Raw genomic sequence first — 26,017 nt, 5'->3', positions numbered from 1 at the left:
GTAGTAGTAGTAGTAGTAGTAGTAGTATAGTAGTGGTAGTAGTAATTGAGGGAATTTGGTACGGTAAATGAAAGGAAGTGATTAATGAGTATGTTATTTGTGGGTTATGCATGAATGACTGCTAGAGAGTCGCTCGCTGGGTCGGCAACCACGCTTCCTTTCCTTAGTCAGTGAGTGGTGTACAAATTACTTTCAAGCTCGTTCATGTCAAAATCTCGCTTTCTCTTTTGATGTGACTGCCTGGATGCGATGGTGACGTGGATAGATAGCTGCAGTGCGAGTGAGAAGTTAATTGGGGCATTTAAGCCACTGCATGGTATGACGCATTACCAGCAATTGAGAAAAAGTTATGCCTCAATACTGCTTCTCTGGAGGGATCACTCGAGAATATACGTTGTAAATGTCTGTCCGCTATACTCCTGGTCTTGACGATTGGGTAGGACAATGTTTCATGCTTGGCATGAGGTTCGAGAATACATTCATTATCATGCCGTACACGCCTCATCTTGTCGCTAGAGAGCTGGAAGTGGCCAAATTTGTAAACGATTAAATGTTATGCCATAGGAGTTGTGATAAGCGACAGGGGTTGAGCACAGTCTCTGATCGTTACTTTTGGATTTCGAATACTGGGGGCCTCGATGGTATTTCGAGCAGAATAGCCGCGTGGGGAGAGCGGGGGTGGAGCCGAGCTCCGAACAGCAAATGAGGAGCCTACGTTCATGACTCAAGGGCGTGACCGGGATGATGTACATATAAAAAATCGTGAATTCTCAAGGATATTTCTGTTTTCTCTTTTTTATTAATCATGGCAATAATTCCATTCCATTGCTCCGGATAACTGTTGTACTGATTCAATTCTGACATGGAGCAACATGTTGCACTGTGCGCTGTGACTGTGGTGGCGATCTGGGTTTTGCAGGTATGCATGTCTGCAGCGCAGCAGATCCTCTGCAGGATGCACCCTACAATGAGACAGTTACTGACCAATGGTATAGTTTACTTACAAGTTCTTCAGATCTCCCCTTCGTCACATACCGGGACCTCTGTACACAAGAGTAACGAGGTTGCCACTGAAGTTATCGATCGTTACGGGAAAGCGCATCTACTTCATCCACGATCTGCACCAGAAATATGGCCCTGTAGTGCGTATCGCTCCGGACGAGGTTTCTATTTCCTCAGTGCCCGAGTTCAAAGAGATCCATCGTGTCGGGTCGGCCTTCCTGAAGACCCCATGGTATCAAAAGTTCTCCTGGGACCGAAATCCGGGAGTCTTCACTATGCGGGATCCCAAGGAACATGCTGCGCGTAGGAAGTTGTTTGCGCGGGCATTCTCCAAATCCGAATTAAGACAAACATGGGAGCCCGTAGTAAGGGAAAAAGTCCAGTTAGCAGTGTCTCGGATACGCGGTGAATTGCTGCGGGATGGGACATCCGATGTTCTGAAGTGGTGGACGTTTCTCGCCACTGATGTCAGCGGACATTTGATGTTCGGTGAATCATTTGAAATGCTGCAGTATGGAAAGGTGAGTTATTTAAAGTGCCCATTGCTGCATGACAGACTCGGCTAATGGTTAGAAGAAAAACAAATATATCAATATTTTAGAGTCCACCATGATGGGCTCGGGAATCAACGTAGAGCTTCCCCTTGTGGCACTCATTGGCCGATATGTCCCACTTGCATCCTTCCAGGAGATGTTTCGCCCCAGTGACTATCTTACTGAATATGGAAGGCGAGCGGTGTCAAATAGTCGAGCGAATAGCAACTCCACCCGGAATATTTTCACCGGAATAGTGAATGAATCGGAGAAGGCGAGCAGCACGCTTTCTGAGGAGGACGTGGTAATCGAAGCGGGCAACCTGATTGTGGCTGGCTCCGATACTACTGCTGTCACGTTGACGTACCTGGTATGGGCTGTGCTGTCGCAGCCGAAGCTCCAGCACGATCTGGAAGAAGAGGTCAGTGCGCTGGCTCCGAATTATAACGACGCTGCGCTGGAGGAACTGCCGCTGCTCAATGCCGTCATCACGGAGACCCTACGACTCTATGGAGCAGCTCCGGGCTCCTTGCCTCGGGGCGTGCCGAATGGCGGTGCGACCTTTTGCGGATACCAGATTCCTCAAGGTACCACGGTCAGCACGCAGAGTTACACCATGCACCGGGATGAGGGACTTTACCCAGATCCCGAGACCTTTGATGTCACTCGCTGGTTAGGAGGGGATGGACATGGATCCGATGCAGCCAGGCAGGGTCTCTCCCCCTTTGGGTACGGCACCCGAATCTGCCTAGGGGTGCATCTCGCCTGGATGGAACTTCGCTTAGCAGCAACCGAGTTCTTCCGTGAGTGTCGAGGGGTGCGACTGGCGTCGGGCACAACACGGGAAAGTATGAAGCCGGAAAACTATTTTCTGATCGCTCCGTCTGGACATCGCTGTGACATTCAACGTCAATAAACGAACGAACTCCATTAAGCTGCATGAGGTGTCGCTCGCTTGGAAGAATGGTCTGCAGACGGGCTCGTCTAGCGGCAGTAAGCGCTTGTGTGGGGAAGGACAAGGAGGTATGTGATCGAGATGGATGACGATCCGGTTCGAGAAGGTGGATAGATCATAGGACAGGACAGGACAGGACAGGACAGGGGGATGGATTCAATGCCGAATGGACGTGCAGAAGGATTATGTATTGCAGACCCGAAGGAGTGAGGAAGTCAATGGATGCAGGAGAATGGAGGAAATTGACCGAATGGTGATGGAGACTAGAGACTAGAATTATCTAGTAGCCTTAGTAGTGGTAGAAGAGATGGTAAGAGAGGGGCTGTCCGTGTTCCATTATTGTGGGTCCCAACCTGCAGCTTCGGCCGAAGCGGCATGGAAAACCCCCAAAGAAGAAGCAGAAGAAGGCAGAATGGCAAATGAAGCCAGCCGCCCGGGGTCTGGCCGGGCTGTTTGTTCCCCACCGCCAGGCCTGATCAGGTACAACCTTTGGTTCAATCACCGGCTACCGTCTCCGTTCCCTCCACTCTTTCCCCCCCCGAGAACTCTGGAATGTCCTTCCATCTATCAGCTGTTTGTATTCACTGCTAGTACTAGCAAGCAACGAGTCCTCCGTCTGTTCATCGTGAACCATTCCCGATACCCAGTAATCCCGACCTACCGCCAAGTAAGCAACCACGGGTCTGGCCGTACCGGTCACTGCCAAGATGATTGTTGCAAGGGCGCAGCTCTCGTTTGTCAATGAAGCAAAGCAAATCCCACCCTCCAACTGTCTATCCCCGAAATCTTGCCCCTCTCCGCGGCGTTAGCCCGCTTGTCGGGATTTGAACCGCCTGATGACCACCATATAAAGATTTTTAAACTGCTGGCCGGGGCATGTGTCTTCTTTCCTTTCCGCATCTCCTAATTATCCCGTGGAATACTATCTTGACAATGGGGGAGCGATGACAGTCACAACAAAACCAGCAGAAGCCGGGCGACGACGGCGTCTGGAACGGGATCTGATGGAAACTTCGACCCAATCGGGCCACAATGATGGGTAGGTGCTGGAAGATGGATGGAGAGACTAGGGATACTAGTCGTCCTGTCAGTACTCTTCCCCCCTGTCCAACGACTGGACGGACCGATCGGATTCAGGGATTATCCGGGGAGGTGCTGCAGTAGTTCGGACGGAAACTTGACTGATCTTTGCTTTGACAGCCGTGGGGGGCGCTTCCGTTTCCATGGCTCGGGTCTCAAACGGTGTTTTGGCCCCTTCGTCAGGAATCCCTCTAGTCTCTATATATTCCGTGCTAAGACGACAGCATCAACCCCCGTCGCTCCCGGCCCGCGCATACTAGATGCCAAGGCCATGTCAGATCCGCACTCGGCTCAGGATGGGCCCTTAACCAAAGGATCCCCCTCTGCCGGGACAGCATCAACTCTTGATGGGAATGGTATACTTCCTGCCGCCTTTCACCTCTTCTCCCCTTACTCACGAGTCCTGCGGATCAGCGGTTGCTAACTGCCGAGTCTAGAATGGATGCAGAAACTGGCTAAACTATGTGGCCCCAGCGCTACCCTGCGCAACGTTGGAACTCCAATGGCTGAAATAGAGTCTATGTTTGACTCTGTTTTCCCGCGAAACCCAGTCGAAACCATTCGGGATTTGCAGTCCGCTCAGTCCGTCAACACGGTCCAGCTATACGGCAGCAATGAGGACATGTAAGCGGGGACGCCATAATAATACGGCATCGAATCCCGCTGACACGTTGCAGACTGGATGCATACTACATTTTCATACATCCATACTATCCCATCCTTCCTCCGCCTGATCGTTTGCCTGTTACCCACAATCCAGTTAGGGTGGACCATCCGGATGAGTTCAGGCCGGCAAGTCCACTCGCGCTAGCCATCTCAGCGATGGTGGCGCTGGTTCCTCACAAAGATGTGAAATATCCTGCCAGACCAGAATATGTCAGCATCCGAAGAGAGGTTTCACTGCGATTTGCCAAAGCCGCATATGCGGTGATTGCTCGGGATTACCAGCCGCTACGGGCCCCTGGTGGGTTCGAAGGCTCTTTGCGCGATTCTATCGGTCGGCCACCGTTTCACTCCAAACTCCCTGTGTGCCTGGAAGGAGTTATTGCACTATCTATCCTGTGCTTCTATGAATATGGCCAGCAAGGGAATCTCGATAACTCGGCAAGGTTAGCGAATGAGGCTTTGGAAATGGCCTTCATGCTAGGACTGCATGAGTCTCTGGAGGAGAATGAGTATGCCTTGGCCCGGCGCAGGTCATGGTGGTTTGTGGTTGGTTTTGTTAGCTCTTTCCATCCATACAATGCTGATTTCTTAGTATATGGCCGCAAGCCATATGGCAACGGTGACTGGCATGGTGAGTGCTACATCTGGCAGCAAGGTGGGCAATTGACTAATCCTTTACAGCCGGCCTCGTTTGATGTGTACGATCCTTCATTTGTGACCCCATATCCAAAAGTGTGTTTCCGCCTAGTTCGAGGAACCCATGCTTATGCCTTCTAGGACTGGAGGCTCCGTGTTGAAGCCCAACAAACTTTATATGAAGCTGGTATCTTTGCCGTTGAGCTTGACGAGACTATACGGCGCCGAGAGGATGTGTCATGGATTCAAAAGCGGATGTCCGAGCTCGATAATCAGATTACCTCACTGCTATTTGAGTGCCGAGATAAACTGTCGGCAACCCAGGGCCCACAGCCAAACTGTGTCGAATCGGTGGCCGCAAGCGCTTTGAGATCGTATGCTGAGATTAAATTGCACAGGTGAGTATTCAGGTTTGTTATTGTCTGCACTGGCGGACTGACTGTGTAGTGCTCGGATCAAATTGCACCGATATTGTGCCTTTCAAGATGTGCCCATGTTCTCTGAACAGCCTGGTCCGCATCCAGGCTTGTGTGCCAACAAAAGCATAGACGAAGGTCGAGCATCCAGTGATACGACCTTGCTGCAGCGTCCCGCTTCGATGCAACAATTTGGCATCCAGTTCCCCTTCTCATCGCACACATCCTCAGTGATCTGTGTCCATGCAGCCATAAACGTTGTAACTTTGTTGGACAGTCTTCCATTTCCTAACCCAACTAATGATGACTCTCCGACCAATTTACCGTACATATTCCAGAACTATGAGGTTCCCCGGGCCATGCCCACTTTGATCTGTTGCGCCATGCAGGCGGGCTATACGATGCTGACTCTGAGTTGCAAAACAAGGCCTTTCGTTACAAAGGTGCCGGATTCGAATGCAGGTGACTTTCCATTAGCAGGACTGAGGAACGAGCTGGAACAGAGCCTACGAGTAGTAGCGAAGTTCCTGGCGAATCATGCAATTGCCTTTGAGGCAATCCAAGGAATGCGTGGTACGTATACGTACTCCACCTTGTGGTTGAATGAAGCTGACCCTAGTAGACGAGATGGTGGAAGCAATAGAACGTGAATTCGGCAAGCCTTGACAGAATGTATGTCTAATGTGAAAGCCAGCACTTCACGTCCTTGGGTTATTGCCGATGGTCACCGTTGAGTGCATGTTATGGATTCACACAGATATACCGAAGTTCTGTTGATATCGATTTCTTCCTCAATACCAAGGACCCTGTGATGGCGCGGCACAGATGCAGTGAAATGACCAAGTCTATGCGCATACCCAATTACTATCATACAAGAAGCATTAGCGTACTGTTAGAATTTGATACCAAAAACCCTGACAATATTCAGTTCTGGGAAGTCTTCTGACTCTTTCAACAATGTTTTCACTGACAGCATGCTCCGTGATGCATCTAAGCGGCTAAGATTCGTGAATTGGTATCCATACGGCGCTAAAGCCACCCGTGATAGAGACCTCCTAAGTGACGCACACAGCATTCTACGATTCACGCTGACTCGTGTGATGGGAACTTCCCGTCTCTAAGGAATGAAAAAATTCACACGGCGGGTCATCCAAACGGTGACTCCCACGGAAACTGATTTCAAAATTGGCTATAAAATTCTCGCTGTGTTCCTTCCCTCCTCCTCTCCCCCTTTCTCTGCATCGCCTCTCTTCTCTATCAATACATTATCAGCCAAGCTCATTCCTACCTTATATATGTATTCGTCTTAGACATAAGATGGCTAACATGCCTCGAGCATACTTTGATATTTATTGACTTCATCTCTTTCTTGCGGCATCTCTTCATGTCGAGAGGCGAAACCTTTCTGACATAGCATGACGACCTGTCATTGCACGAGTCATCCCAGAGTCTTCGGTGTTGATATATACGCTGACCGGGGACTGGAAAGTAAAGCAACATAGTCGAAATTATGGGCACAGTGCCATTCTCATATCGAGACTTGCCAAATGGGGGCCATAGAGCATACAGCTTACTGCTAAGCTCGCGCTCATTACTGAGAAAGGGTAACAAGATCTAATGACACATACACTTGGGACTTTGGGACTTATTTTACAATGGATAGAGAGACCTACCGTCGAGCATTTACAAACACGTCCTATTATGAAGGCACGATACAAAGATTATCATACTCGAGGACGATCGTCTCCTTCTCAACGCGAGATTGTCAGTCGCGCTCCTCTAGCTGCACTGTACTTGGTGGAACCGTGTCCTTCCCTCTCATGACGTGAGCAAACCGTACACAAGGGCTTGAAAGTGCATGCAGGATGAATATCGCATGCGACGCTATAGCCCAGTCAGGACTTTACTGTAACGGAAATGTCGCCTCACGTATGTCATTCCTCTGTTATGTTTTTCGGTGACAGCTAATAGCCACTTTTTATTATAGACGAGCGCAGACTGGCGAGATAACCAGCTGAAGGCACACTGGTTCTCCTCCCAAGATAAAAGGGGGGATCTGATGATCCTCTGCAATCGTTACGGTAAAATATACTATATCCTACATGCTCTCTGATATATTGCTCAGCGGACCGACGCGTGGTTGAGGTGCTGATTAATGCCTCGTATATCAGTGACTGCTTCCTTTCTATGGACCGAACAACCGAGGGTTCCGAACGTTATAGCAACTTACCGCTGCTTTATCTTGTGCCCTTGGCGTCTGTCGTTGAGCTCATCGTCTGACCCATGAACGAACGTGCCATATATTCTTTCTAGCCCTGCAGTCCCAGCAGATCCCATGGTATCATTGTCTCCAGCATGTTGGCGGAAATGCATTTACTCTTGCCTGACGCGTCGACCCTTATGGCAAGCCACAAGAGAAGAAGGAAGACAAAACAGAAGGCAATCTGGACTTAGACATGCTTTCTTTGGTTACATTGACGGAGCTGTCTATCCACAGACTACAATAGCGATGACGTGCACGCCGTACTTGACTCGCCTGAGGAAGCGCAGCACTATAGATTTAAGAAATGGTAGCCTTTGATGTTACCGTGTGGCACATGATGAATACTTCCACATCAAAAATGAATGGAATGGCCTACACAGTTCAAGACACAGAACAGTCTCAGGTGAGTACACAGAAGCCCCATGGACACCGTGGACCTGGCTAACTCGTCATATAGCAGCACTTCGTCGTCAGTAACGCCTTTCCTCTCTTGCCAAGCAGCTTGTCCCGGTTATGGACGATTGCCAGTTGGCCGATGATTATCCGATGAGAGCAGGAAGGTTTTAGAAACAGACAGGATAACCATCGAGAAGAGGCACCATGCCACATGTCTGTTCATATCGGACTTATCCAGTGCTGAAAACAGCCATAAGATACTTTCTGGATTGCTTAAGAAACATGTTACGAAGCTCCAGATCGCGGAGGCAGCTACTCGATTTAATAGTATGCTTGCTCATGATCACGGGATCCCCTTGGCCTCTTCCTCTTTCGCAAACCCATTCGACGACCCAGGCCTTCCTATCATGGCACGCGTGCGTTTAGATAAACGAAACAGCTGGGAACGGTCGCAAGGAGTGATTGTTTTTCTGGGTACAACAGCACTTATGCAGTCTGGCTCATGTCGGCCACGCCTTACCCCAGCTCCCCGGACAACATAGCGGAGTTCATAATACTCAGTGAAACAGAGAACTGGCGGAGGGGTCCGAAGACCACGCCCTTCAATAGCACAGGCTTTCATAACCTGGGCAAGAGGTTCTCCAGGCTGTCTCAATGGAAAGAGAGCATCCCATAACAGCCGGCATGAGGCACACCATGGGCTTCTAATGATGTCCGACTGCACCAGGTGATGAAGTGTAGACATCACCGGCTTCACGGTGTGTGTGGGACGAAAGTGATATTGGTCAAATACATGGCTGCTTGCTTCAAGCAAAGTCACATGTCTCTGATCACAGAACTGTCTCCTGAACCGACATGCTCCCAAGGCACTGGGCTCCGTACTGTGATCGTCCAGAGGTGTCTGCTCCTGAAATTCATTCACCTCATGTTGTTGGCCCCCTTTGCTATCTCCATGAGATAAAATCCTTTGCAATCATTCAAAGCCAGCCATGGTGTTGGCCACTTCATGTGGCCATTCGTTGACTGGATTTGCCGCTGCTGGACAACCCGGGAATTTGCTTTCTGGATATCATGACCTTACATTGAATGAATGGATCACTCGTTCCACTAACTCAAACTGAGCCCACTGATGTATAATAGTATCCGCAGTCAATCTTCACCTGCACAGAAAGACCAAAATTCCCAGCTGGAATTCCCTGTTTCATGCAGACTTGGATACAGTGAAAAGCCGTCAATCCCAAGAAAGCCAAATGTCGCAAGACTTACAAACCGGAAGACGGAGGCTGAGAAGAACGCAATGGCGGGAAATTTTAGAGAACTTGTCAAGGACAATAGAAGAGGGTTCTTACTATTACCACTGACAGCTCATTTCTCTGGACAAATGTCTACCCAATGACCAAGATATATAAGATGATAATACGGAGAAGGATACGACCGAGCTGCCAGATTTAGGACTTTGATTTCCGCAGATTGAGCTCCTGAGAAACAATTGCTCAGCACCTGCTGATGCCCTTAAATGCAGGCAAAGGCTCGGTAATCACCGCCAGCTGCAGACTGCCCCTTTCCTTGATGATTCCACGAAACGTGACATCGCCTTGAGAAGCTGGTTCAAGAGCTATGGATTATTAACATGACTGTATTGTCTATGGGTGTTTTTCTCCTGGAACCACTGCGCCCCACTAGCAAGCCAAGGTGTACAAGTTGCCAATCGACCGACCGCGCTGGCCGAATCACTTGGTACGATTATTTCCAGATGGGAGAATGACAGCTACCCCTTCGACTGAGTGGAGTCGAGTTCCAATCGAAGAAAAGACTGGTAAGGCAGACGATCTTTGGCGTTCCAAGGAAAGCACAGTAGACATGCACACGGCAAAGCAGAAGTCCACTGTGGAATTACATTTACCCTATCTTCTCTGACTGGGAAAACAAAATTCCCATCCAGGTATGGGGGGAAATATCAGCGCCATGGCCATGGCCCCTGCGGGCTTTCGCGGGGTGGTCGGTGGCTGTAAGGACTGCCGGCCACTAGAGTTCAACTCTCTCATCCGCCCGCACAAAATTATCCGCATATTGTCTTGACGGCAAGCGCACTCCGCGCCTGAAGGACTCCCTCGCTGCCGGGTTGCCGTCTAGATCTACTGTGCTGTTGACTTTTGAGGATCTGCGGTCTTTACTTTCAATCAATCAAACGGCAGATATGTGTCGGGAACTCACCGACGAAGTATCATTTAAGGAAGGACAAGAAAGCGTGAACTCATACCTCATCTCTCAATATGGGCTTTTGTACAATAGCAAAGATTGAGGTACTTGACCCAGATCTTCAAAATGCCGGTTCGAACAAAACGGTCTTCCTAAGTGGCTGTGTGTTTCGAAGCCGCTTCGAATAAAGGTAACATTTGTGACACTTCAGTCAATGGAGATGATCAGATGGAGAAGTGTCTGCGGAATGCGCCAATGACCACAACAAAAGAAGCATGATTGCAAGATACCGATGATCAAGACCAATACTTCTGCCCAGCCGTCAAGGATCATAGAAGGTCTTCAGAATTCGGCCTGTGTCACACTCTATTGTCTATTATCACTGCAGCCAAGGTGTACGAACAAACCAGGCGCCGATGGAGCAGTTCTACCTCCACGCCGAATGTCGCACACACAAGAAGACTGTCTCTGGTGACTTGGGCTATCAGCCTACTTCGGTCTCATTTATCGCAGCTAACGACGAATCCCAAATACATCGGTCATGAAGAGCGCCATGGCATCTAACATTGAAACGCACACACACGATCTTCATATATGTGTCTCAAAATCAACATCTTCACTCTCCTCTGGGCATGAGTCGAGAGGCTGTACATGTTGCAGTTCAGCTTATGAACCCATCTATCAGCACACTTGGAATTCCGGTTGAACTCCTCTCTCAAAGAAAGGGGGAAGGTTGAATCAACAACCTCTCCCGATTGCTGTACTTTCTATCGACAGGAATAGATGATGTTCTACCAGCTGCCTATCCAGGGGTAGTTGATCGAGCAACAGAGCCAACGAGGTCCTCCTAGCATCAATTCCAAGATCCAAAGTCGAAACCGAAATTGAAATTGCTTTGGCTGGTGGGATCCATGAATATCTATACGAAATGAAGGGGATTGGAGAATATAGAACTAAAAGCTCAGTCCAGTGATTTGAGAGCCGAACACAAATATTCCTGCAGAAACGCAAGATATGGAAGCTGGTCAGATGACGTGCATCTCCAGAAGGACAGGCCTATCCAAAGCCAAAACATCGGATGAAGAGAAACTACATACAATTTTCCGGACGTCAAAGGAATTTTGAACCAGGAAGAAATGTCTCCAAGCCCTTTCCGATCAATCGGCCTTTCCAGTGCCGCTGAAGTTTCCAATACAGCCTGAAGGATGCAACGGAATACACCTCAGCGTGAGATCAATTGTGTCTTTATACTATTCCGGCTTGCTGTTCAGTAGTATGAAGCTGCACTACTGCGTTCGTCAAGTTCTCGCTCTGGATCTTCTCGAAAGCACCAGGTGACGAATGAGATCGTGACACAACTACGAGTAATGCTGAATACGTGCGCAAGATCATTGCAAGCGCAATCTCGCGGGGGAATCCGTCGTGTTTTCTGAGTCCCTGATACTTCGCAGACAGTCGCCGAAAGCGCTACGGGGAGCAGAAAGAGACTGATTCTCGAATCTGTCATACACGGAATGGGAAGAATGTCGGCAGACAGGTATCACGGCATGTTGCCGTTGACCCCCTCAATCATCATGGGCTTGTCAATGCGTCCACCGGTGTTTGGTTTTGTTAAAAATCTAGGTACGGAGAAAATTCCCATAAGTTGTGGGAAGGATGCGTCAATATGGTACCAGAAGCTTCGAAGTGAGGGCGCGTAAGAAGGTGAATCTTCCAGGAGAAAACTATGTCTTCAACTTCCTCACAACAACTAAAGAGGCATTCTCTGACCTGGAAAATGTGCTGACACCACCTTGTGTGCGAAGAATCCATGGATTTTGTGGTCTTTGAAACGTGCATGTCCAGTCACAAGAACCATTGTCCCGTGGTACAGCGATAGATCGATCCGCCTCAGAGGGCTGGGAGTTACGGGGCAGGTAGGATGGTTGGGATGGGATGCTATTGCATCCGCCATGGGTATGGACAAGGGCAGGCGTCGCGGATATCTTGCAACGCGCATTTCACTATTCCACCGCTACCGTACTGGCGAGGACGGAGTTGCTAGCTGCATGGCTGGAACTCCTGTTAATTTGACTCATTGAGTGGCTATAATAATAAATTGTGAGGAGTTACATGACGCGCGCGAGAACTTGTCGACGCTGATTCTCCGGGCAGAATGATTCGACAAAGCTTCTGCTGCCATTCGATCGCGCTCCCGAACGTCGACGCGGACGGCCATGGTGCTGCCGTTTACCTGGCCCGGTTATAAATATACCTCAAACTGACTATATATCATTTTACGGTGAGCATGGAGAGAAAACGACTGTTTCGCGCGACCTCAATATAGATGACGCGCTTTCTAATCATGTCCTGCCCTTGACCCAGGCACGATTAGGTCAGCAGAAGGAAGATCGCGATGGGGCTTATGTGATAGTCTCTTGCGCACTTCAGCCTCGGTTTGTTTGAGCTCTAGAACGTTCTCTAGTCTGATCATACCGAAGCAGCGCAAAATTCGCTATGTGGACATTCCCTTGCAGCATCTCGACAACATGTTGTTCCAATTAGAAACAACACTTCATATTTACAGTTATGATGATGCTAGGATGAAGACGCGCAATTCATTCGGCTTGTAAATATCATGAGTGGGCGACGATTGTTGGGTTGCCGACGGTGGACTCTGCTCATGCGAAAACCGACTCGGGGTTATATACTCAAGACACAGTGAGATCGCTGTCATGGAAGCGGAAATAGATTTGCGTGCCTCCAGAGTGGTCACCAAAGCGACATCAGACCTCTGGCTTTGTTGAAATGCCTTCTGGCACCTTGAAAGTCAGACTACCCAATTAACAGAAAGTACGTTGGAGAGTGCGAACTGCACTCCCTTGATTCAATTTTCATTGAGTATATCTCGTCGGACGAGATTTCAAACAAATCAACATGTGTCCAGCTCCTTGCAGTACAACGACGATGCCAACAAAACGTCCAGTTGCACCGCAACAGAAACCTGATTGGTCGTTTCGCAATGTGCCGGATCCTCAACTCCAAGCGAGGGGATCAGGATGGTTCAGACGCTACAGTCCAGGGAACATCACTGCCAGGTATGAACTCACTTAACTCCCTTTTCCAAAACGAAGATCATTGACAACTGCCGTATACTGAACAGAACCAATCCTACCACCCGTGAGACTCTGTCTAGCGTTGAGACGGAAAGAATACCGCCTCCAGAAAATGGAGAGCTGGCGCGAAAGCTCAACACAGTTTCCGGTTCGGACTGGACAGCTTGGCTTCCAACTATCTGATCGTCGTCCTACCGCAGGTGCCCGGCTTTGGGGCTCTGCGAAAGATCCAGGGACATCTATGAGAGGGACATCCACAATTGTACGACATTGTCGGTTCATTGACACATTCAGCAGCATCTGCCGACGGGTCAGGGCCAGAGTTCGAGGTCCCAACTCACTAAAAATGGACATTCGAGCACTCGAAGGGCTGAAAAGCAGTCTAACTCAATTAATTACGATGCCTATCACCGATATTTCATCCTTATGAAGCTTTATCATTCGCCTTTCTAACGGGTTACTGTGTGAGTGCGCCGCGTCGAATCTGACATACTCCTCATATTATGATGGCTTCGAAGTTTGTTATATTCAAAACTTGGGGCACTAGAGAACAGGCTGACACCATGGCGGCCTCTTATCGTGTGATACCCGAATCAAGTGTCTGTGTCAGAAAAGGGATCCCACCTATATATATAATGTTGCTGCTATTATTGAGGTCATGCCCAGCAGGACATCACAGGAATGGAACATCTCCGTCTCCAGAGCGTCCATCGTAAGAGGAATGGTTCGCCTGAGCCTGGTCTGATAAGGACCTGTTCGTCAGGAATATATGATAATACGCCCAGAACGCTATCCGAAGAAAATGCACGCCGGGTCAAGGCTATACTTGGCTAGAACGATACTATATACTGACTCTATGTTCGAGTCGAAGAGAGGATAGCCAGGGACTTAATGTGACTTGAGAGACATTCCACCACAAGATTAAGCACACGACGATATGTGGTATTAGGCACCATCGCGACAAAAAGGATCTCAACACAAACGCACGTTCCAAGTGCACACCGCAAAATGGTCTCTATACTCAGATTTTCTTCAACAGCCATCCGCGTGTACGCAACCGTCTACTCAATTGAGCTGTTCAGCTGCTGCGAGAGGCATGGTAACAGATCTATATCCTAAGCTTTTGTGTTATGCTATGAAATTCCGGACATGAAACTGCCTGATTGGGTAGTCTACTCTTCTATCACCAACGAGTGGGTTGCTGTGTCGGGCTGTTTTTCTCGGAGGGGAGATGCGGCAGGCTGGGCTTGTTGATGGTAAGGTCATGATCTAATCTTGGTGACAGATTGCGCTACCGTATGTGAGAGTGTGGAAATGACACCGGATGCAGTGTATTCAGTCATGGGAAGAGAGAGGCGGAAATCCACTATAAATGAACAATATGTCTACTAAATGCCGTTGACGGGGGCCGATGGCCAACAGTAAGTCACCCAACATGATACTGGGTGTGCTGCGGCGCCAGCAAGCTAACAACCGGCACAGCGCACTCGGGAAAGGAACTCTACATGGAGAACACCAGAAAGCCAAGAAGAATAGACTCGTCGTGTTCAGAGGGAGATGGTACTCGATGTGAAGAATTGCTCAGTTCAGCAGAAGCCACCATCTGTCGCACAAGAGCAAAATGAAAGCTATTTAGTACAATCTGTCTATGGATCCTTTCATTTCTTCTTTGTTGGTTTCAGAACTGATACCGAAAGCTCAAGCCATGAAACCGTTGATGAGGTGGAATGGTAACACCAAATCAATAACAATGCAACGGGTCCTGAACAAGTACTGGATCTATACCCCGAAACATGCATGGTCGAGAGGAGAACAATGAAAACTTCAGTATGCTTTCCTTGGATATGGTGGAAGAGCAAGGGTGTCAGAAGACCTATTCAATGGAAAGTAACTCAACAAGCTCAGGATAGATCTGGGTGTCAGCCAGACATCATCGGATGTCTTTGATGCCTACTGAAGGGTGGTATTAGAAGTCATTAGCGGCATTTGAGTGAAGACAACTAATCGAATGTTGACCCTTGCACGATGCGGGTCGCGCTGATGCTACGGCGGGTGAACCTGGCCGTGACTCTCGGGTTTCCCCTTGTGATGTCGATAGATGTGGTGGTGGCTATTGGTTGAAGGAACCATGTGGGCGTTATGGTTATATCACTGTGCCTGAAGCTTCAACGAAGCCCAGGTATTTACCGATGTGGAAGAGGTTCGACGTCCTGTCAGTCCGAGCAGTGACCAGAACACAAGATGCATGGTGTGCACAGTGCATCCCGAAGAGGGCTGTAATGCCTGGTTACGAACAGAGACAGAAGGAAGAACTAACGAGTAACATTACACAATAACGACATTAGGAGAGCTTTTCCGAGATGCAACGAAATGGCGCATTTTTCTATGCTTCAGTTTTGCTCCTTGAATATACCGCCCAAGAAAAACCCCTGGGTCAGATCCACGCCGGATAGGAAACCGGGAAACGAAGAGGAAAGTGTGAGTTAGCTTTTTCGCTTAACTGCTTCCTAATGGAACCTTTACCAATGGAGCCCGGAAATAATCGCGGCAGCATCCTTGCTATTGTTCTTCCTTCAATTGACGCAGCGGCCGAAGGCAATGATAGCCAGTGGGCATATATACGGGCACACCAAGGAGTTGATCCGTGTTCTTGCAACTGCCAATCAACCGAGAGTTTGCCGGAAAATTCATTGGTGGGCTATGTTGATCCTTATCAACGCCACTCTGCCGTTGGAACCATCGTCCACAATACCAGGCGCTTACTGTCGTGTGTTGTCGTTCCTCCCGTTCTGTCCTTTGACTCTCAGAGAACATATCCGTGGAGTGGCAATTCTCTGTTTCTGGTATTCATCAACATCCACGCAGGACAACATGAAACACCATCAGAGGAAATGAATCGAACTACCTAATCATTCTTGCCATAGTGTCGTTCTCACCGATAGAGTAAGATGAGCAAGATGCTCTGGGAAAGGTACTTCCCACCTCGTTCCATTGCTCGTCCCGCTTAATCTCGGCGTCTACTGAGCAGAATGAGCGAATTTCAAGATGACCTGAGATAGTTCAGGTGTCATATAAACGGCTTCATGGATGGTGGAGCATCTGCTTTGTGTCATCAATGCTAAAAGCGCAATATATATGATGCCCACCGACCAGACCCATGTGGGTATGTCGGGAAACGCTCGCGAACTAGTCAAGATACCCGAATGGTACAGCGCCTCTATTTCTCCAGATGATCGTGACAAGTCCGAATGGTACTTTGAATCCCTCAAATTGCTAGTCACAAGCATCAAATCTGTGGTGGTTTTTGCGTCGGCTGCGCCGGCTGATTGCCGTTGGAACTATATAACAATTTCAAAGGCATAAATGATACCCTGAAAGAAGCGAGACACGGTCCATATTTTCATCATCTCCAAATTGTGATCCATATGCAGAAGACGTAACTTATTAGGAAGATGCAAACTCGCTATGGCTGTTCTGGTATGGTTCATATGTTGAGCTGCGCTGCTCGCCATGACGGTTGCCAACCTACTTGACAACTTTGCTTGCACGTTGCACAAGATGAAGTATACAGACAGTTCATTATCTGTCTCTCTCTGGGAACCGAAGCCGGACTTGACAAGAAAGAAATGGGAAGAAGATCCAGAAAGGATTACTTCAATCAATCGGATTCTCTATTCGCGGTTGACATATCCTAAAAAGCAGAAGGCAACCACGGTTGTTCGCAAATATTCGGAATCCATCGATTTACCTCTTGCCAGTGGACAACCTGCTAGTGTGGAATGCAGTGTGAACCTATTCTTCATTTACTTCGCCTCGGACGTGGAGAGAAGTTCGTAGGACTTTCAGTCCCGTCTCCCATTATGAGACCGATATTGCAAATGCCCTCAGACTCGGCGATGCTGGGAACATATTGATAAGATGAGATGGTGGTAGAATACCATGCGGGTATAGTAGTAGCTGTGAATCTCACAGCACTGCGGATTTGGGCGAAATATATAAAAGAGATGAAGAGGATTTATGTGGCCAATGGACACTTCTACTCCCAACATCGGCATGGGACGGTCATAGTAATGGATCATCAAGGCGTCTATAAGGTGGTGCGATAAATTTACACCTATTCTAATAGATACTGAAGCTGAACAGAAGGAGAAAGACCAGCCAAGGGATGCTGGACCTCACAGGCTAAGAAATATTTGTCTTTCTCGGGAGCCTTGAGAGACTACACGACGAAAAAGGAACAGAAAATATGATCTAAGCATCAGCTCGGTCGGTCAGTCGCCATCTTCTATCCGTACTGATTCAAAAATTTCAAGAAGAGAAGAGCAATTGCAGCCGACCACAATTGTTTCAGCTCTGTCCCAAATGGACAGCGACATGGAACATGCCGAGTGGAGAGGTGAAAGGTCGGCAGAAGAGCCGTGGAATTTGACAGATGTTCCATCTCTTTCCAGAACTTGATAAAGAATGTGATGAGAAGAAAACGAACAATGTCATCAGTGTACCACCTGAGCCACGCTCGAGACATATAACATGGACTGATTGCTTAATCCCAAATCGGAGCAGGAGACTGCACACAGTGAGACGTCTCCCGGTTGATCGCAAGTTGAGACTGACACGGATGACACTGAATGAAAAGACAAAATCAGCAAAGGGAGGTGCAACCCGTTGACCAAAAATGAGGTGGTGGGTTATCCTTCATTCATAACAGGCTACAACCCCGGATAGATATCCAGACGCTCTTTAAATTGAATCAAATCACTGGGGTTCATTAAGCTTGTCGATAGGGATCAATTGACAGCTGAGAGTGATCAAGAAGCTAAATATAGGAGAACGACCGCCAAGGGAGGTTGAGCCTGACGACCAAAACTCCCTAGTGGACATCTTTCACTCAAGGCGGTTATCACTCGAACCATGTCGGCCATGTGATTCAAATTGCCGATCGGTCTCCGAAACACTGCTCTCCTGACATGTCGGTTCAACTTCAACTCCATGGGATAAAGATCATCAAGGACATCGAGAATGGGAGTGTCTGCATGGAAGGATGTTGGGAAACCGTCTTTAAGATGGGTGGGGGTGTAGAGATGAAAAGCACCAACACAGTCATGACAGGAATTCAATGGGGGGAAAGTGACAGGTGTTTCTGATACACATAACATCTCATCTCAAACATGTCTTCCACACCGAACCTGGGTTCCTTCTATAAGATTAGGAGATGATGGCGATGTTTGTCTTCCCTGCTTGATAACGCCCCACAGAATGGGAAGTGCGAGTGACATGAAGCAACTTAAACTGCGTGCCTACCTAATCCCCATGGTAGGTTCAAAATCGATACTGATGGAAAGGAGGATTAAAGAGATGAAGAAGGTGGATGAGGAATGTTACGAAAGTCAAGCGAGATCAGCTTTAAGAATGGTAACAATGAGATAGCGACAACAGCCATGAGGAGAAGAAACAGCCCTTCACGGTCTGCAGAATAAGGGTCTTCAGAAGGAACTGCAAAAGGGACATAAGTCTCAACCATTAACTCATACTCCAACCAGAAACATAGAAGAGATGATACCTAGCATCATGACGATGAGCGGAAGCTTTGGATTCTCCTCTCTTGAATCGTCGTGACTATGGCTTTACTGCGAAGAACATTCTCAGTTCAGAAATTTTGCAAGTATCGGTCTATCGACAGGCACACACAGCCAGTAAGACTGCCCCATTCGCGGCAGTGATGTCCTACACACACGCGAGTGCATCCTCTCTGTTATCAATGTTTCCACAATCCGGTATTCTTGCAGAACCGACCTTCAATCTATCCCCAATGCGAACCCTTGGCTAAGGTCAATTGCTCGAGTACCAGGCTACAAGGTCCTTGAGCTGTGCCGAAGCGAAATATGAATCGGGCTGGTTGTTGTTACCTTTGCTATACCCAGACCAAGGATGAGCCGGAGAGATCATTCATTTGTAGCCATGGCTACTTACTGTCGCCGAGATTTTGAGCTAGCGACTCGCAGGCATTAAATATTTGCCTTGATGGTGATAAAATCGAAGCAGATATCTTTCAGTTTGTGTGGTCACTTTGACTGTTGTTGTAAGGGGAGGGTGTTAGAAGAAACCAAGGACAAGGTTTGAGATACGTGAACCACGGGTTGGGAATAAGATGGTTGGTGCGATGGGTTGAACTATCGGTCAGGGATACTCACTGCACTTCAGTGGTGGTCTGTCTTATTATGACCATATCTATGACTTCCTCTTCCGACGTTCCCGAGTCCCTTTAAGGGATGGATCATGACAGCTGTAACCCAACCTATCCTGGACGTACATTCATCACACTCACACATATTTGGAATAAAGGATATAACAGAAGATTCCAATGGTTCATCTATGTATATATCTATCGTGTACTCGATCATCATAGGTACCAATCATACTTTCTATATACAATCTTCACCACCCAACTTCCCCCCTCAACCAAAACACCCAACTTGTAAGTAGTATGTAGTAATGGGATAGGATCAACACCTCCCCCGATAAACCTCCACCATCTCCCCCCTCACCCTCCTCGCCAACGTCCACGCCCTACCCAATACCTGCAACGCCCCAACACCCAACTCAATCCTCGCTTTGAGCGACTGTTCCCTCCCTACCCCCTTCTCATCCTCATGCTTGATCGCCAGCGATGAGGGAGGTCCACCCGCTAACGCAGCGACATGGACCACGGCCGCGATGGCAAGGCCACAGGTGAAAAATGGCGTTCGGGAGAGGACGGTACTTGGGAGGGTGGCCAGGTTCGAGAGGAGGTCTGCGGCGCGGAGGAGTTTCTGGGAGTGAGTGTTGGAGGCGGGGGAGTCGTGGTGGGGGATATGTGTTGTTGTTGTGGATAGGGGGAGGGATTGGAGGGTGCGGAGACGGGTGCAGGATGATGATGATGTTGTTGATGAGGAGGAGGCGAGGGTGCTGGTAGTGGTAGTGGGGTGGTATGAGGAGAGGCGGATGGTGGAGTGAGGGTGGTGGAGGTAGATTAAACTTCTATTTTTGCTGTTTAGCCTCGTCTTTTTTAAGTGTTGGATTGGATGGGGGAGATGGGGATGACATACAGGTATGTTATCATTAGTGTTTGAAAGACCATTTCGTCGACGGTGGCGGTGTCGTGTTCTGGGAGGGACGAGGGGAGGCGCATTAGGGAGGTGGCGAGACGGGCGTCTAATGTCTCGGTTTGGAGTTCAGTGTCTGGGTCGAGGGATTGTGTTACTTGCAGGACGGCGCGGAGGTCTTGCGTTGCGAGGATGCGGTGGGTGAAGGGGGAGATGTGGTGGAGGTCGAAATTGGGGAGAGTGGAGAGGGTGGCGGATGGCTTTGGGTGTTTGAGTTGCTTGTGGGATGTTAGTTTTGAATGCAATCGTTGGGTGGTTCACTGGTTATGTGGGGATGGACTTACCTCGAAATTGTATGCCTTTTCGTCGCAAGGTAACTGCATCTCGTCGTTGATCCATTTGTAGCTGGGCAGGATGGGCCCGCCGCCAAATGCGGATATGAGCCCTTCCACGACGACGAGTTCCCAGTAGGTGCGTCGCCAGCTTTCTTCGAGGATGGGACTCGCGCGGGAGTGGCTACGTGCGAACGAGGGACTGGTCATGTTGAGGTGGCATGCTAGTTGGATGGCCTCTTTGAGGAGTTTCCGGGCGGTCTCTTCATGTCCGTAGGAATGCTCGAGGATGGCGAGGAGAAGTAGTCCCTGGACTTTGAATCCGTCGTTTGGGGCGGAAAGGGCCGTGTAGGCGGGTGCTCGGAACGCATCGCTGAATCCGGGCTGGGGATAGTAGTGGCTGCCGATGTAGCGCATGATATGCGTGATGTACGCGGGGATGTGCTGGCAGAGTGAGGAAGCGAGACTGCGCCGCGGCAGGAGGATGGGATGCGAGCGATGAAAGTGGTGGTAGTAGAGCTGGATCATGGCATCATGGGCGAGGGGTTCAGACTCGGCCACTGCGGGTGTGTATGCTGGTGGCGATGGAGGCAGGTCCTGGATAGGATCGGAATGTACATCGTTGAGGTCGATGTTGGGGTCCAGGCTGAGGAACTCTGGCTGGGTTGGTTAGTATGACGTTCGTGTTAGTGGATGGAGAGGCATACATCTAGGTCAATGGTGTTGTTGAGCCAAGTGGTAAAGTCTGGTAGGAGATCGACATCGCCCGGGGGTGGATCAGGACTAGATCTGTTCCGCAAGCCGCGCCGTGAACGAACATAGCGACAGTCACTGTTACTATTGTGGCAGCGAGTGCAGATGGGCATGCGAGCGTCGCATTTGACATGGCGACGACGACAGGGTATACAGGCGAGGGGAGAGGGTCGGTGGTCGGCCATGATGATGATGATTGTGCATGCACGAGCCAAGTGCAGGGTAAAGGGAGGCCATTTGAAGGATATATTATTTACAATGTATGGAGGGTTGGTGGCATGGAATGATCGGACTCCATCGAGGCTGATTCCCGAGTTCTGGAATCAGGCCTGCATGCCGAGATCCCCGAGGTTCGGGGACCATCACCAGCCCTGATCATTTGCAGACTTCGCCTACATTCAAGGAGTATGTTGGCAGTGGCACTCCGATCGACTCAGCATGCAGTCGGTGATGATTCCCTGTGAATTTGCATAATGTGAACAAGGCTACATCCTACCAGCTAGCCACTGCCAGGCACAAGCCATACAGAACTCGAGGGGTTCGCCCGAGCAAGGCCTAGTGTGTGGAGAGGCCGCTGCAAGATAGGGCGGGTCGCCGGTGTACTTTTAGTCCAACAGAGGTGTATCTATTTATTTGATGCAGGTGTTCCCCGACTGAAGGAAAGGACCCGAGAAACCGGATCAGCCGCCTAAACCCGGTGTGTTGGGATGTCACTCATCACACCATCACCTTGTCGATCGACATAGTGTTTGGGTGTTGGTTGGCTGCAGGCACTGGCGGAGATGTTCGCTGGGTGGTTCCCGATATGCATGTTCTCGGGCTTCACTTGACTAACCCTCGACAGGCACATCTAATCAATGCATTTCCTCCACAATTAATTGTCGGCGAGTGGTCCGGTGCCACAGTGACACAAGCAAATTAACCTTCCCACCCGGTCGGCGACTATCGACGGCGTCTATTCTAGACTCCTTCTTCTACCCCCTTGGAATCATGTGGGGGAGTGGCTCCGGGTCCCCGTCTGTTTTAAATGAGGATCCCGACTCCGAGTCCCTGGACAATCCCCGACTGGCATTGAAATGGTCCCCGACGCCGCGTGGCCGTTGCCAATCATGACTGGTGTGACAATGTCACGGTCACAGCGCAATGCCTTGATGCCCGGAAGTATCTGCAGTAGTCCTCTGCAATCTAATCATCATTAGTACGAGGGGGTGGCTGACTGGCGGGGAATGGAAATGTGGAAATGTCATCCCAGTCGCCGGTCGCAGCTTCATCATCGGAAGAAAGTGCCCGCCCGGGATCCCCGTCTGGCTGGGATGAAGTACATCGTATGGAGTACACTCGGCATTCAATATGTGTTTACTGTTTACTGTATATTAGGGTGAAGAATAATGAAAGAAATCCTGTGACCTGACTGACCCTCCTGCTGACTGATCCCATCTCCACTGGCACTGACGTCTTGGTGTGTCAAGTCAGGGTTGCTGCTCAGTCCTTTCCCCTCCGCAGCACTACTGCAGCTTCACTGCATCACCACCACCTTCCTATCCCAACAAGGAACGTCTTCCCCGAAGTCCGCCTCACTATTGCTGGTCACACCCTTCGTACTCCAATATGATCACTCACATCGTCCAATTCCAGTTCAAAGCCTCTCTCGCCCCCGAAAAGGTCCAGGAGGTGAGTCAGCATCCCTTACGTCATCTCACAAATCACACCACAGCAAGTGATGACTGACTGACTGACTGTTTTCTGGCTAGACGTGCGCTCATCTCGTCTCCCTGAAAGACAAGTGTCTACATCCTACCACTCAGCAGCCATACATCAAGTCATTGAAAGCGGGAAAGCAGGATTCGCCGGAGGGTAACAATGTAGGTCATCTCTGCCGACGTCGTTGGATTGAACAATGGACGCGCTGATAAACGGCTAGAATGGAATCACCCATGTATTCGTCATGGAATTTGAGTCCGATCAGGACAGAGAGTATTATCTCACCAAAGACCCCGCGCATCTAGGCTTCGTCAAGACCCTGGATGGTCTGATCGAAAAGTCCCAGGTGGTCGATTTCACCGAGGGGGTCTTCTAATCCTTCGCAGACATGATGACCTCAAATATACTAAACCGGTATAATTGCGCAAGAATAGAGACGAAAACATGAATGTACATATGATGCAGCAAGCGAAGAAATCAACTTTTAGTGATGTTCTGAATCTGTTCGATTTTCCGACCGTTGCGTCGCCGCCAACATTGCGGACATGGTTATCTCTAATCCAGCCTCTCCTCCGGCGTAAGGATCCAGCTGGGCAAACACAACGCCGCAGTCACCGTGGCAAGAACTAGCTCATTAGCGAATGTCCGCACAGGGAGAGGTATAATTACCTGGTATGAACTGATATCCGTACTGCAGACTCGATCGGACAACCGCCTGCATACCCTCCGGCAGCGTATCGACATACCGTGCGTCACTGAGAACTTGGCGGGCAATCTATGTCTGTTAGACTGCGACAAACCACTACACTGTGAAACATACTTCTGGGGTCCTCGGACCAAACTTTCCGGCAATATCCTGCATAAATCCCATCCGCACCAGCAGCGGTGCGATGGATCCGCCAAGAATCACCCCCAACTGTTGGCTGAGATAGTATGCCCCTACACACGAGGCCATGTCTTCCGCTGGTGCACGACCGGTCATGCCAACAAACTCTCCCGAAATGATGATACCGATGGGTGTACTCATCGGAATGACGAGGAGCGTTTCCCAGACGGGGCGATCGAAATGCAACGAGAAGAATAGCAGAGTGGATGCAACTATGCTAATCGCGGCGGACCCGAGGCTCATAGTCTTATACCGTTTGGTTCTAGATCAATTAGGACAAGCAACTGGACAGGTATACTGTGACTGACCGTTTGATGGAGAACCCCGAAATGATCGAGCCCATCGCTAGAGCCATGGTGCTCAGAACGAGGAAGAAAGTTGCCCCTTCCTCCTGCATTTGCCTCACTTGTGTGAGGTATTGCGTGATGGTGGTGGTGACCTTGGCTTGTCAGTGAATTGCGCAGCAAGGGCATTGTTGCAACCTACTCCGCATCGTCCGCTAAACAACACTACTTGCACCAGCCAATATTGTCCGACGCCCTTGGTGACCAGTCGCAACGGTACTAGCGGCTTCGTTGCCCATAGACATTCATGGCAGATAAATGCTACGGTAGCTATTGCGCACACCCCGAGCAGAGCGTACACTGTGGAGAGCTTTCCGTCAAGTGTTCCAGCTGTTGTCAAAGCTAATAGTAGGGTGAAAACAGCCGCCGCGAAACTGAAAATGCCGAAATAATCCAGGCTTCTCAGCTTTTCCATCTTGGACCTCTCAGCGACCGGAGTGGCTGTGCGAGGCTTTGTAGGGAACTGCACCCGGGATAGAAACAGACACAGCACAATAAGAGGTAGCCGACCGGTGAAAGCCCTGTGCTATTAGCCGTGCTCAAACAATTAGACAGAAGTCTTACCATCTCCAACCTAGTGAATTCACTATAACTCGTCCCAGCGGAGCTCCGACACCCCTTCCAAGCATGTTCACGACGTTGGTGTAGCTGCGCAATAAAGCGACCTCGCTGGGCGCCGCCAGATCTATACACATTAGCTTCCGAGTGAAATGAAGGCGGCACATCATCGTACCCGTTATAATGATGGAAATCATGACCACCATGCCAGAAGACCCCACGCCGCTGATGATCCGTCCGGCTATCAATTGGTTCATTGAATTGCTGAGGGAACTGCTGGAGTCAGAGGAATAAAGAACGCTACAGCTGGAGTCCCACCGACCTAATCAGACAGCCAAGAGCGAATACTAGGTATCCCAGAAGCATCGATCTCTGGCGTCCCAAGGTATCTGCGAGGGTGCCGTACTGCATCTGTCAATACCAAGCACCTTCATTGCCGGTAGCACTACTTACCACCGGCAAAGCAATGCAATAGCCCAGATTGTATCCTGTCACCAGCCATGATGCTTTTGACAGCTCATGGAACTCGGAAGCAATGATATCGTAAGTCGCAATGACGAGAGATTCATCTGTGCTGGCTAGGAAAGCACCTATTTGTGTCAGCGATCGCTTTATCCCGTGCGTGAGCAAGAATACCTAGGTATGCGATGAAGATGGCCAGTCCGGTACCCCGAGAAATGCTTCCAGTTGTCTCATTATTTTCCTGATCGGGTGAAATCCCGTCTTCGGGTCGTGGAAGTAACCGGGTAGTCTCATCCGCAGCCATAACCGTCAAGAAAAGTGAATTCGATGAACGCTAGATGAACAATGAAGTGGGATGGGCAGAAGCAAAGCAATGGAACGGATAAGCCGAGCTTATCAGGCAGCATCAGTCTGAGTGCCTTATCGGCAGCTACACCTCGATGTGACTCATCATAAAACATGCTTGTTAACTAACTGTTAATTAATGGGGGAAGGTAAGTTGGGGAAAGGATTTAGATGAAGGCAGGTTACCCCACTAGCACGCGATCGGCGATAGGCTTGATGCTATCTCGGCCGACGAGCAGATGTCAACAATATAAATAGAGGTGGGCTGTTGCCGCCGCTAATTAGTGTCAGGAAGAGACTAGAAAGCTGTTCC

General features: G+C 49.4%; 6 protein-coding genes across 6 annotated transcripts; 4 read left to right on the top strand and 2 right to left on the bottom strand.

Annotated features, from left to right (window-relative positions):
- Positions 1-862: 862 nt before the first annotated feature.
- On the top strand, positions 863-2,451 carry BO85DRAFT_456296 (cytochrome P450; the record flags this gene model as incomplete). The annotated part of the gene is made up of 4 exons (XM_025661434.1): positions 863-919; positions 996-1,305; positions 1,369-1,523; positions 1,576-2,451. 4 exons carry the CDS (start codon positions 863-865, stop codon positions 2,449-2,451), a joined length of 1,398 nt encoding a protein of 465 aa, XP_025520245.1.
- A 1,022-nt stretch (positions 2,452-3,473) lies between these two features.
- BO85DRAFT_445734 (transcription factor domain-containing protein) lies at positions 3,474-6,243 on the top strand. The gene is made up of 9 exons (XM_025659343.1): positions 3,474-3,529; positions 3,691-3,926; positions 4,008-4,194; positions 4,248-4,782; positions 4,829-4,867; positions 4,918-4,968; positions 5,014-5,270; positions 5,320-5,861; positions 5,911-6,243. The coding sequence occupies exons 1-9, from the start codon at positions 3,495-3,497 to the stop codon at positions 5,952-5,954; spliced, it is 1,926 nt and encodes a 641-aa protein (XP_025520244.1). The 5' UTR covers positions 3,474-3,494; the 3' UTR covers positions 5,955-6,243.
- A 6,804-nt stretch (positions 6,244-13,047) lies between these two features.
- On the top strand, positions 13,048-13,704 carry BO85DRAFT_131513 (uncharacterized protein). Its single transcript, XM_025653990.1, has 2 exons — positions 13,048-13,223; positions 13,289-13,704. The coding sequence occupies exons 1-2, from the start codon at positions 13,148-13,150 to the stop codon at positions 13,669-13,671; spliced, it is 459 nt and encodes a 152-aa protein (XP_025520243.1). The 5' UTR covers positions 13,048-13,147; the 3' UTR covers positions 13,672-13,704.
- Positions 13,705-19,586: 5,882 nt separating this feature from the next.
- Positions 19,587-21,593, bottom strand: BO85DRAFT_466054 (Zn(II)2Cys6 transcription factor; the record flags this gene model as incomplete). The annotated part of the gene is made up of 4 exons (XM_025662107.1): positions 19,587-20,258; positions 20,327-20,601; positions 20,668-21,315; positions 21,363-21,593. The coding sequence occupies 4 exons, from the start codon at positions 21,591-21,593 to the stop codon at positions 19,745-19,747; spliced, it is 1,668 nt and encodes a 555-aa protein (XP_025520242.1). The 3' UTR covers positions 19,587-19,744.
- A 1,320-nt stretch (positions 21,594-22,913) lies between these two features.
- On the top strand, positions 22,914-23,717 carry BO85DRAFT_445731 (Dabb family protein). The gene is made up of 3 exons (XM_025659342.1): positions 22,914-23,079; positions 23,160-23,270; positions 23,330-23,717. Exons 1-3 carry the CDS (start codon positions 23,017-23,019, stop codon positions 23,483-23,485), a joined length of 330 nt encoding a protein of 109 aa, XP_025520241.1. The 5' UTR covers positions 22,914-23,016; the 3' UTR covers positions 23,486-23,717.
- Positions 23,638-25,759, bottom strand: BO85DRAFT_516835 (MFS transporter). Its single transcript, XM_025664870.1, has 10 exons — positions 25,534-25,759; positions 25,351-25,487; positions 25,220-25,302; positions 25,073-25,170; positions 24,904-25,024; positions 24,482-24,860; positions 24,304-24,434; positions 23,930-24,257; positions 23,779-23,884; positions 23,638-23,735 (listed from the first exon to the last, which is right to left on the bottom strand). The coding sequence occupies exons 1-10, from the start codon at positions 25,661-25,663 to the stop codon at positions 23,665-23,667; spliced, it is 1,584 nt and encodes a 527-aa protein (XP_025520240.1). The 5' UTR covers positions 25,664-25,759; the 3' UTR covers positions 23,638-23,664.
- Positions 25,760-26,017: the final 258 nt, after the last annotated feature.

This window comes from Aspergillus piperis (genome assembly GCF_003184755.1).
Source record: "Aspergillus piperis CBS 112811 unplaced genomic scaffold BO85scaffold_2, whole genome shotgun sequence".
Taxonomy (NCBI): domain Eukaryota; kingdom Fungi; phylum Ascomycota; class Eurotiomycetes; order Eurotiales; family Aspergillaceae; genus Aspergillus; species Aspergillus piperis.
Note: the sequence above shows the minus strand (reverse complement) of the source record. Positions and strands in the feature narration are given on the sequence as shown.

Bases quoted from the DNA above. Each gene is read 5' to 3' on its own strand.
- BO85DRAFT_131513 (XM_025653990.1), top strand. From the start codon at position 13,148: ATGTGCCGGATCCTCAACTCCAAGCGAGGGGATCAGGATGGTTCAGAC. The intron at 13,224-13,288 runs GTATGAACTCAC...TATACTGAACAG, and splicing joins CCAGGGAACATCACTGCCAG to AACCAATCCTACCACCCGTG.
- BO85DRAFT_445731 (XM_025659342.1), top strand. From the start codon at position 23,017: ATGATCACTCACATCGTCCAATTCCAGTTCAAAGCCTCTCTCGCCCCC. The intron at 23,080-23,159 runs GTGAGTCAGCAT...TTTTCTGGCTAG, and splicing joins CCCCCGAAAAGGTCCAGGAG to ACGTGCGCTCATCTCGTCTC. The intron at 23,271-23,329 runs GTAGGTCATCTC...ATAAACGGCTAG, and splicing joins ATTCGCCGGAGGGTAACAAT to AATGGAATCACCCATGTATT.
- BO85DRAFT_516835 (XM_025664870.1), bottom strand. From the start codon at position 25,663: ATGGCTGCGGATGAGACTACCCGGTTACTTCCACGACCCGAAGACGGG. The intron at 24,258-24,303 runs GTCAGTCACAGT...TAATTGATCTAG, and splicing joins TCGGGGTTCTCCATCAAACG to AACCAAACGGTATAAGACTA. The intron at 23,736-23,778 runs GTAATTATACCT...CTAATGAGCTAG, and splicing joins CGGATATCAGTTCATACCAG to TTCTTGCCACGGTGACTGCG.
- BO85DRAFT_445734 (XM_025659343.1), top strand. From the start codon at position 3,495: ATGGAAACTTCGACCCAATCGGGCCACAATGATGG. The intron at 4,195-4,247 runs GTAAGCGGGGAC...GACACGTTGCAG, and splicing joins TACGGCAGCAATGAGGACAT to ACTGGATGCATACTACATTT. The intron at 5,271-5,319 runs GTGAGTATTCAG...CTGACTGTGTAG, and splicing joins GCTGAGATTAAATTGCACAG to TGCTCGGATCAAATTGCACC.